This window comes from Haplochromis burtoni, unplaced genomic scaffold (genome assembly GCF_018398535.1).
Source record: "Haplochromis burtoni strain Fernald_Lab_line unplaced genomic scaffold, NCSU_Asbu1 Contig_1573, whole genome shotgun sequence".
NCBI lineage: Eukaryota > Metazoa > Chordata > Actinopteri > Cichliformes > Cichlidae > Haplochromis > Haplochromis burtoni.
The window spans coordinates 1-9,878 of NW_024583934.1; the positions used below are offsets into that span (position 1 = coordinate 1).

Genomic DNA, 9,878 nt, shown 5'->3' on the forward strand with positions numbered 1-9,878 from the left:
TGCTGTGATGAGCTCTGAAACCTGACTGAAACTCTTCAAATAAGCCTTTGCAGATGATCTGTTAGCTGTTCGACAACACCCTTTCAAGAATTTTTGAGATGAAAGCCATGTTGCAAACATGTATTTTAGAATTACTTTACCCAATCTTCACTATTTCATATAAGACAAGTCTTGTGTTGACAATATTATCACCATTTTTCCTATAAATGAACATTGTGTTGATGGCTTATGACATTTTAGCTTTATGTCTTAAGCTACATTTGTCATATTGTGTTGCTGCAAAGGCCACGGTGAGTATATTTTTAAAAATTTGCAACAGCACTCTCATACCTGTAATGAGGCAGAGTAAATAGAACTGTCTCTCTCTTTCATGTTTAATTTTAACACACTGCTACCTTTTAAATTAGAAGTGATGATGTGAGGTGGGTGAAGTTTCCTCTTTCATGTGAAGAATAAAGACGATGAAAAAACATGGTCTTGGGGTCATTTTTATTTCATGCAAACTGACACCATTTCATCAATTATAAATCAACACATTCACTGTTTATAGAAAAGCACAATCTAAAACATGAAAATTCTGCTAATAAACACAGAAATGTCCATTGTCTTCTCTCTAAATGCAACTCTTTTGACAGTTTTTTTTCCATACACTCATAGCTTCAATAACATTAAAATTCAAAAAAGAGCATTAGAGACTAATGTATCCTTCATTTGTGGCTTTGGGTTGTACAAAAGAAGTGTTTCAAATCCTCTTCTGTTAAAACTGAGTTGGTACCTTCATGAACATGCCTGCTAGGGTTGATTCTCTTTTGAGTACAAATTAAATTTCAAAATATTCTTTTTTTCTTTTTCTTTTAAATGAAACCTGAAGCATTCTGGGAATTATATTTGAAACAACACATGATTTATACATTGTTGCTCTTCTACATTATTTACGCTAATACGATTTGTTCATTTATGAAATGCAATTATGAATAAAATAAAATAAGGTACCAAATTTAAAAACTTCTAGTCTTTTTTTATTTCACTTGCAGACACACAACTTAAGCTGTCAAGTGGCTGAGCATGTGACCACCAGTTAAAAATATATCTTATGTGCACATTCATTATGGTACTTCACAGCCTTCAAACAACCTACATGTTGAAGTGAGGGTCCTCAGCTGCATACATTTTTGTATCTGGGTTTCTGGTGTGGTTATTGTCAGATATCATGACCTTCTGTTAAAAAAAGAAGCTGGTAAAGTTTGTCTTTCTCTCTGTGAGAAGATTCAGCTGCTGACACACAGTGTAACAATGATTGAATAATGACAAGACTTTAACAAATGCTCACAAAAACATCAGATAAATTTAAGTCTTGATCAATAATTTCTGACTGGAGCAGAAAAGTGATGGACTGCTGAAAAAATCATTTAATTTTCTTTTTTAATGATTACATTGTTTCTTCCACTAGCTTTTTAAACAGCTAGAGATGTTATAGTTTCAATATTTTCACGTTAGGCAAATTACCTTTCATCAACTTTGCTTCTTGTGATGAGGGTACGCATCGCCTGGGTAGAATTAGTTACGCTGGCCCCTGCAGACATTGAAACATACAGGCAAGTCAAGACCATAATACAAAGATAACTATGAAGGAAGAATGTTTCCTCAGCTTGACTCGCACATGCCAAGGCTAATCACAAAGTACAGATAGTGTAACATAAAAGATACGCATTTATGATATTATGTAAGTACTATGAGATCATCATGTTGCCTAGCAACCACCTACCAAATAATAATACCAAATTTACAGTGTTTCAACACAAGAACATCTTAAAAAAGGACAGCATGATTTTAATTTCATGAAAGTAGCATCCAATATGTATTCACAAAACCTCAACTATGTATGTCATATTATGGCATTATCATGTTACCTAGTACCCATCTAAGAACAGACTAAAATTAAAAAACTTTAAAACTCTAAAAGAAATGTAGCATGGGCATGTATTAGTTTTTAAAATCTACTAAAAAAGGTGTAAGTCTTCATCTCTACTCTGGAGTGACATCAGAGAGGGCCAGGGCAGCCAATGCTTATGATTTGGTTTATTGGTTTCAAAGCTAAACAAGAAGTCATGTTCTATAATGGTGAGCCATACTTGGTGTCAAAGAAGTTTCTGCTATGTGACGTCTGGTGGTCTGTTGATGTTTCTGATGTTGAAATACTCCAGTCAGAAGGACCAAAATAATCACCATTAAAATACAGAAACCAATGCCGAACACAAGGTAGAGGTCTAAGCGAAGCACCTGAGGTGGAGCATCAGCTCCTAGAAAGATAATTGCATGCATTGTGTATTAGACATAATTATAATGATGTAAATTAATGTAAACAATTTATATTAATATAAAAAACCAAACACAAACCCTAAACCATCAATTTATGGTATACATTCATCAAATAATGCGTATCTGAACACATGAACTTCATGTTTATGCAAAGCTTCAAAATGCATTGTAGATAAAACACACAGCTTTTAATTGTCTATAAAACTTACTTCCAACAGCTAGCCAGCTCTCTGGTGATTCTTCAGTCTTAGAAATGCTACATTTGTAGAACCCTTCATCAGACTTGGAGACAATGGGGTTCATCATCTTTCCTGTTGAACCAATCCCAATGAAGGCACCATTTTTAAAGAATTCAGCAGTGAAATTGGGGTGTGCATGCTTCTTTTTACAGAGCAGGGTCACATTATCTCCCTCCAACAAAGGATAGGCAGGACTCTCCAGGATCACAGGACCATCTGAATGTGAATGGCACATGACTTGAAAAGTTTCTTATAGAAAACTTGATTTCTGATTAAATTATATAAGACTGATTCAGGACAGACAATTAGTTATGTTTAAACTTTCCTAGCAGTCCTTCACAAACAGGGAACAGTCTGTCTATTCTCTCCATCTGTCAGCTGCTGCTGGCTCTTCCTCCTCCTCTTCCTCACACACTGCTGAGTTTGTCCTGGTGGATCATCAGGGGTGCAAAGCCTCACAGATGATGTGCAGCAGTGGCGTCCCTCAGTCTGTCCTCACTCTGGACACTTGCAGTCGTCACACATGGAAATCAAATGTGTGATAAGCTGCAGGATTCAAACACAAGTGTAACTTATAAACACATGTTCATACTTTTATTCCACAATCAGAGAGAAAGAAACAGAGAGAGAGTGCAGGACAGACAGACAGGTGACAGTCTCAGGTGTACACACTGCTACAAACAGGAGGATTTAGTGTTTGTGTTATTACGAAACAAGAAGAGTTCCCAGATGGTACAGTGGACACATGTGTGACTCCTGTGATTAAAGCATCTTTCTTTCAGCTTAACGAGTGAACCGTCAGCTCGTTCAAACACACGTTAAAGTCCGTTTGGCTCGACACCACCGAACAGAGGCAGCAATATAACATAGCTAACATTAACAGTGCAGTGAATCCTGCTTGTGCCGTGATATTCAGGACTGCAAACCGAGCAGCATCACTGACTTTCAGCTGTTGTGTTTGTGGATATATGACTGACTTTAATTATCCACAAAATCATCACATTCTCGTAGATAAGATGTGATAATTATTTGTTATCTACATTATTATGTAAATAACAAAATAACTTAAAGCAAAAATTGGGAAACGTAAAGTCCGAAGTCTTTATATTAAGGGCCATCAGTCAAACAATACTGTTTGCTCTGGGTCTAAACAGAGCACGTTGTGTGTGACGTCTTCTTTGCATGCGGGCCGCTTTGAGCGTTCACACTAGAGCAGCGTTTGCTGTCGCATTTTATTTGTAGTGTGAACAGAGCAGACAAAAAAATCGGATTTGATCAAAAAATCGGAATTGAGATTAAGATCTGCAGTGTGAAGTAGCCTGGTTCAGGGGGATGACAAAAAGAAACTAAAAAACAAAGGACTAAAATGCAACCTAGAAATTAACTAGATGAGCTAAACTAGAACATAAATAAATACAAAAGATACATAAAAACTCAAACACTGGGTCACACGACCCAGTACTCGTGACATAGATAAAGCTGTATACAGTGTTGGGGAGTAACGGAATACATGTACCGCCGTTACGTATTTAAAATACAAAATATGAGTAACTGTATTCCGTTACAGTTACCGTTTAAAAAGGTGGTATTCAGAATACAGTTACTTTGTTGAAATAAATGGATTACACTGCGGTACTTTCCTGTTTCATATTGTCGCGGGTCAGGACTGTTTGGGTTTTGTTTGACAGCTACGTTCTGTTGTTCCAGGCGGCAGCGTTACGGTTGCCATGGTTACAGGGCGACGCTCTCTCTCTCTCTGCGACTGTGTGTTTCCTGGGTGAGAGAGCGCCTTTTCGGTTGTTGTTGTGCTAAGCTAACAGGCAGAATGCTACAAGCATAGCTCTAAAGAATGTAGCATCATGGGCAGTGTAGTCCGTGTTGCAGGGAGAATGGACTGCCATACACGTTATGGGTCTGTGAGCGCGAGGAGGGAGAAAAAGGGGAGTGGAAAGGTACGAGTTGTCATCGAGAAAAACGGGAGCTGGAAGCATGTAAATATAATAATAACCACTGCAGCCAAGAAGAGTGCCTGACGAGCCCAGTTGTAAGTAAGCTATTAAGACTCGACTGTACACCGTGTTCGTGTTTTCCTCCGAAAACAATAAGTTCCGTTGGAGCAGCCTTTCAACGCCTCTCTCTGTCTCTCGCAAGAAAAGTTGACCCACACAACAAAGTAAAGCTATTTTTCGGCTACGAGCCGACAGGGACCCCGCCGTATTAGTCAGAGGTCCCTTTACTACAGTTCGGAGTCGCGGACCTTCAGTAATAGTAATAAATCACACAGCAATAGTACATTCACGTTGTTGTAAAAAGCATGATAATATATTAAGTAATCCAAAGTATTCAGAATACGTTACTGTCATTGAGTAACGTAACGGAATACGTTACAGAATACATTTTGGGGCATGTATTCTGTATTCTGTAATGGAATACATTTTAAAAGTAACCTTCCCAACACTGGCTGTATGTCATCTGCATAGCACTGAAAATGTTTGCCATGCCTACTGATGATACTGCCTCATTTGTAACCTTCACTAAAGCTGTTTCTATGCTGTGATGAGCTCTGAAACCTGACTGAAACTCTTCAAATAAGCCTTTGCAGATGATCTGTTAGCTGTTCGACAACACCCTTTCAAGAATTTTTGAGATGAAAGCCATGTTGCAAACATGTATTTTAGAATTACTTTACCCAATCTTCACTATTTCATATAAGACAAGTCTTGTGTTGACAATATTATCACCATTTTTCCTATAAATGAACATTGTGTTGATGGCTTATGACATTTTAGCTTTATGTCTTAAGCTACATTTGTCATATTGTGTTGCTGCAAAGGCCACGGTGAGTATATTTTTAAAAATTTGCAACAGCACTCTCATACCTGTAATGAGGCAGAGTAAATAGAACTGTCTCTCTCTTTCATGTTTAATTTTAACACACTGCTACCTTTTAAATTAGAAGTGATGATGTGAGGTGGGTGAAGTTTCCTCTTTTATGTGAAGAATAAAGACGATGAAAAAATATGGCCTTGGGGTCATTTTTATTTCATGCAAACTGACACCATTTCATCAATTATAAATCAACACATTCACTGTTTATAGAAAAGCACAATCTAAAACATCAAAATTCTGCTAATAAACATAGAAATGTTCATTGTCTTCTCTCTAAATGCAACTCTTTTGACAGTTTTTTTCCATACATTCATAGCTTCAATAACATTAAAATTCAAAAAAGAACATTAGAGACTAATGTATCCTTCATTTGTGGCTTTGGGTTGTACAAAAGAAGTGTTTCAAATCCTCTTCTGTTAAAACTGAGTTGGTACCTTCATGAACAGCCTGCTAGGGTTTATTCTATTTTTTGTACAAATTAAATTTCAAAATATTCTTTTTTTTTTTTCTTTTAAATGAAACCTGAAGCATTCTGGGAATTATATTTGAAACAACACATGATTTATACATTGTTGCTCTTCTACATTATTTATGCTAATACGATTTGTTCATTTATGAAATGCAATTATGAATAAAATAAAATAAGGTACCAAATTTAAAAACTTCTAGTCTTTTTTTATTTCACTTGCAGACACACAACTTAAGCTGTCAAGTGGCTGAGCATGTGACCACCAGTTAAAAATATATCTTATGTGCACATTCATTATGATACTTCACAGCCTTCAAACAACATGTAGTGAGGGATCTCATGGTACGAAATGTAAAGTGAGGGCTCAGCTTGCAGCGGCGCCTATCATGATCTATATCCAACTATTTTCGCTACCTTGTCTGCGGGACTTGTTCTCTTGTTTAATATGCAGTTGGTTATTGTAAGTATGACTTTGTTAAAAAAAGAAAGCTGGTAAAGTGTGTCTTTCTGTCTGTGAGAAATTCAGCTGCTGACACACAGTGTAACAATGATTGAATAATGACAAGACTTTAACAAATGCTCACAAAAACATCAGATAAATTTAAGTCTTGATCAATAATTTCTGTCTGGAGCAGAAAAGTGATGGACTGCTGAAAAAAATCATTTATTTTCTTTTTTAATGATTACATTGTTTCTTCCACTAGCTTTTTAAACAGCTAGAGATGTTATAGTTTCAATATTTTCACGTTAGGCAAATTACCTTTCATCAACTTTGCTTCTTGTGATGAGGTTACCCATCGCCTGGGTAGAATTAGTTATGCTGGCCCCTGCAGACATTGGAACATACAGGCAAAGTCAGGACCATAATACAAAGATAACTATGAAGGAAGAATGTTTCCTCAGCTTGACTAGCACATGCCAAGGCTAATCACAAAGTACAGATAGTGTAACATAAAAGATACGCATTTATGATATTATGTAAGTACTATGAGATCATCATGTTGCCTAGCAACCACCTACCAAATAATAATACCAAATTTACAGTGTTTCAGCACAAGAACATCTTAAAAAAGGACAGCATGATTTTAATTTCATGAAAGTAGCATCCAATATGCATTCACAAAACCTACACTGTACAGTGGGGCAAAAAAGTATTTAGTCAGCCACCGATTGTGCAAGTTCCCCCACCTAAAATGATGACAGAGGTCAGTAATTTGCACCAGAGGTACACTTCAACTGTGAGAGACAGAATGTGAAAAAAAAAATCCATGAATCCACATGGTAGGATTTGTAAAGAATTTATTCGTAAATCAGGGTGGAAAATAAGTATTTGGTCAATAACAAAAATACAACTCAATACTTTGTAACATAACCTTTGTTGGCAATAACAGAGGTCAAACGTTTACTATAGGTCTTTACCAGGTTTGCACACACAGTAGCTGGTATTTTGGCCCATTCCTCCATGCAGATCTTCTCGAGACAGTGATGTTTTGGGGCTGTCGCCGAGCAACACGGACTTTCAACTCCCGCCACAGATTTTCTATGGGGTTGAGGTCTGGAGACTGGCTAGGCCACTCCAGGACTTTCAAATGCTTCTTACGGAGCCACTCCTTTGTTGCCCGGGCGGTGTGTTTTGGATCATTGTCATGTTGGAAGACCCAGCCTCGTTTCATCTTCAAAGTTCTCACTGATGGAAGGAGGTTTTGGCTCAAAATCTCACGATACATGGCCCCATTCATTCTGTCCTTAACACGGATCAGTCGTCCTGTCCCCTTGGCAGAAAAACAGCCCCATAGCATGATGTTTCCACCCCCATGCTTCACAGTAGGTATGGTGTTCTTGGGATGCAACTCAGTATTCTTCTTCCTCCAAACACGACGAGTTGAGCTTTATACCAAAAAGTTCTACTTTGGTTTCATCTGACCACATGACATTCTCCCAATCCTCTGCTGTATCATCCATGTGCTCTCTGGCAAACTTCAGACGGGCCTGGACATGCACTGGCTTCAGCAGCGGAACACGTCTGGCACTGCGGGATTTGATTCCCTGCCGTTGTAGTGTGTTACTGATGGTGACCTTTGTTACTTTGGTCCCAGCTCTCTGCAGGTCATTCACCAGGTCCCCCCGTGTGGTTCTGGGATCTTTGCTCACCGTTCTCATGATCATTTTGACCCCACGGGATGAGATCTTGCGTGGAGCCCCAGATCGAGGGAGATTATCAGTGGTCTTGTATGTCTTCCATTTTCTGATGATTGCTCCCACAGTTGATTTTTTCACACCAAGCTGCTTGCCTATTGTAGATTCACTCTTCCCAGTCTGGTGCAGGTCTACAATACTTTTCCTGGTGTCCTTCGAAAGCTCTTTGGTCTTGGCCATGGCGGCAGTTTGGAGTCTGACTGTTTGAGGCTGTGGACAGGTGTCTTTTATACAGATGATGAGTTCAAACAGGTGCCATTCATACAGGTAACGAGTGGGGGACAGAAAAGCTTCTTACAGAAGACGTTACAGGTCTGTGAGAGCCAGAGATTTTCCTTGTTTGAGGTGACCAAATACTTATTTTCCACCCTGATTTACGAATAAATTCTTTACAAATCCTACCATGTGAGATTCATGGATTTTTTTTTCACATTCTGTCTCTCACAGTTGAAGTGTACCTCTGGTGCAAATTACTGACCTCTGTCATCATTTTAAGTGGGGGAACTTGCACAATCGGTGGCTGACTAAATACTTTTTTGCCCCACTGTATGTTCATATTATGGCATTATCATGTTACCTAGTACCCACCTAAGAACAGACTAAAATTAAAAAACTTTAATTTTATCTAAAAAATCTACTAAAAAAGGTGTAAGTCTTCATTTCTACTCTGGAGTGACATCGGAGAGGGCCAGGGCAGCCAATGCTTATGCTTTGGTTTATTTGTTTCAAAGCCATACTTGGTGTCAAAGAAGTTTCTTCTATGTGACGTCTGGTGGTCTGTTGATGTTTCTGATGTTGAAATACTCCAGTCAGAAGGACCAAAATAATCACCATTAAAATACAGAAACCAATGCCGAACACAAGGTAGAGGTCTAAGCGAAGCACCTGAGGAGGAGCATCAGCTCCTAGAAAGATAATTGCATGCATTGTGTATTAGACATAATTATAATGATGTAAATTAATGTAAACAATTTATATTAATATAAAAAACCAAACACAAACCCTAAACCGTCAATTTATGGTATACATTCATCAAATAATGTGTATCTGAACACATGAACTTCATGTTTATGCAAAGCTTCAAAATGCATTGTAGATAAAACACACAGGTTTTAATAGTCTATAAAACTTACTTCCAACAGCTAGCCAGCTCTCTGGTGATTCTTCAGTCTTAGAAATGCTACATTTGTAGAAGCCTTCATCAGACTTGGAGACAATGCGGTTCATCATCTTTCCTGTTGAACCAATCCCAATGGAGGCACCATTTTTAAAGAATTCAGCAGTGAAATTGGGGTGTGCATGCTTCTTTTTACAGAGCAGGGTCACATTATCTCCCTCCAACAAAGGATAGGCAGGACTCTCCAGGATCACAGGACCATCTAAATGTGAATGGCACATGACTTGAAAAGTTTCTTATAGAAAACTTGATTTCTGATTAAATTATATAATCTTTCAAATACTACAGGCAATAGGTCAAAAATCATTTTTAAGAAAAAATGCATAACACATCATACAAACTTTGACGAAGATGCTTTTGTTATCAGAGTAATGCTTAATTTCCAAATATAATGTGCTGTATTTGCTACCAAAAACAACTGACCTAAAAATTGGTCATATGTCTTCCTTAAGCGAAGTGTGTAAAATGATTCTTATTTACCTGTTTAAGCACACACACACACACACACACACACACACACACACACACACAACACTGTAATTGATATACCAAACCAACAGATCTAAAAAGTGGATGGACTAAATATGTT

General features: G+C 37.8%; 2 protein-coding genes across 2 annotated transcripts in view; both read right to left on the reverse strand.

Moving 5' to 3' along the window:
• Positions 1 to 670: 670 nt before the first annotated feature.
• On the reverse strand, positions 671 to 2,798 carry LOC102312118 (sialoadhesin). Its single transcript, XM_005952454.3, has 4 exons — positions 2,529 to 2,798; positions 2,133 to 2,300; positions 1,507 to 1,573; positions 671 to 1,218 (listed from the first exon to the last, which is right to left on the reverse strand). Exons 1-4 carry the CDS (start codon positions 2,791 to 2,793, stop codon positions 1,209 to 1,211), a joined length of 510 nt encoding a protein of 169 aa, XP_005952516.2. The 5' UTR covers positions 2,794 to 2,798; the 3' UTR covers positions 671 to 1,208.
• Positions 2,799 to 6,449: 3,651 nt separating this feature from the next.
• The window catches only part of LOC121811858 (low affinity immunoglobulin gamma Fc region receptor III-like), a 4,469-nt gene continuing 1,040 nt past the window's right edge, over positions 6,450 to 9,878 (reverse strand). Inside the window, exons 4-6 of the mRNA XM_042217074.1 lie at positions 9,246 to 9,491; positions 8,850 to 9,017; positions 6,450 to 6,743 (exon numbers count right to left, since the gene is read on the reverse strand). Coding sequence (XP_042073008.1) covers positions 6,673 to 6,743; positions 8,850 to 9,017; positions 9,246 to 9,491 — 485 coding nt within the window. The 3' untranslated portion in view covers positions 6,450 to 6,672. The remainder of the gene's footprint in view (positions 6,744 to 8,849; positions 9,018 to 9,245; positions 9,492 to 9,878) is intronic.

Bases quoted from the DNA above. Each gene is read 5' to 3' on its own strand.
- LOC102312118 (XM_005952454.3), bottom strand. From the start codon at position 2,793: ATGTGCCATTCACATTCAGATGGTCCTGTGATCCTGGAGAGTCCTGCC. The intron at 2,301-2,528 runs GTAAGTTTTATA...TTATCTTTCTAG, and splicing joins GAGCTGGCTAGCTGTTGGAA to GAGCTGATGCTCCACCTCAG. The intron at 1,574-2,132 runs GTATGGCTCACC...CAATGTCTGCAG, and splicing joins AGAAACTTCTTTGACACCAA to GGGCCAGCGTAACTAATTCT.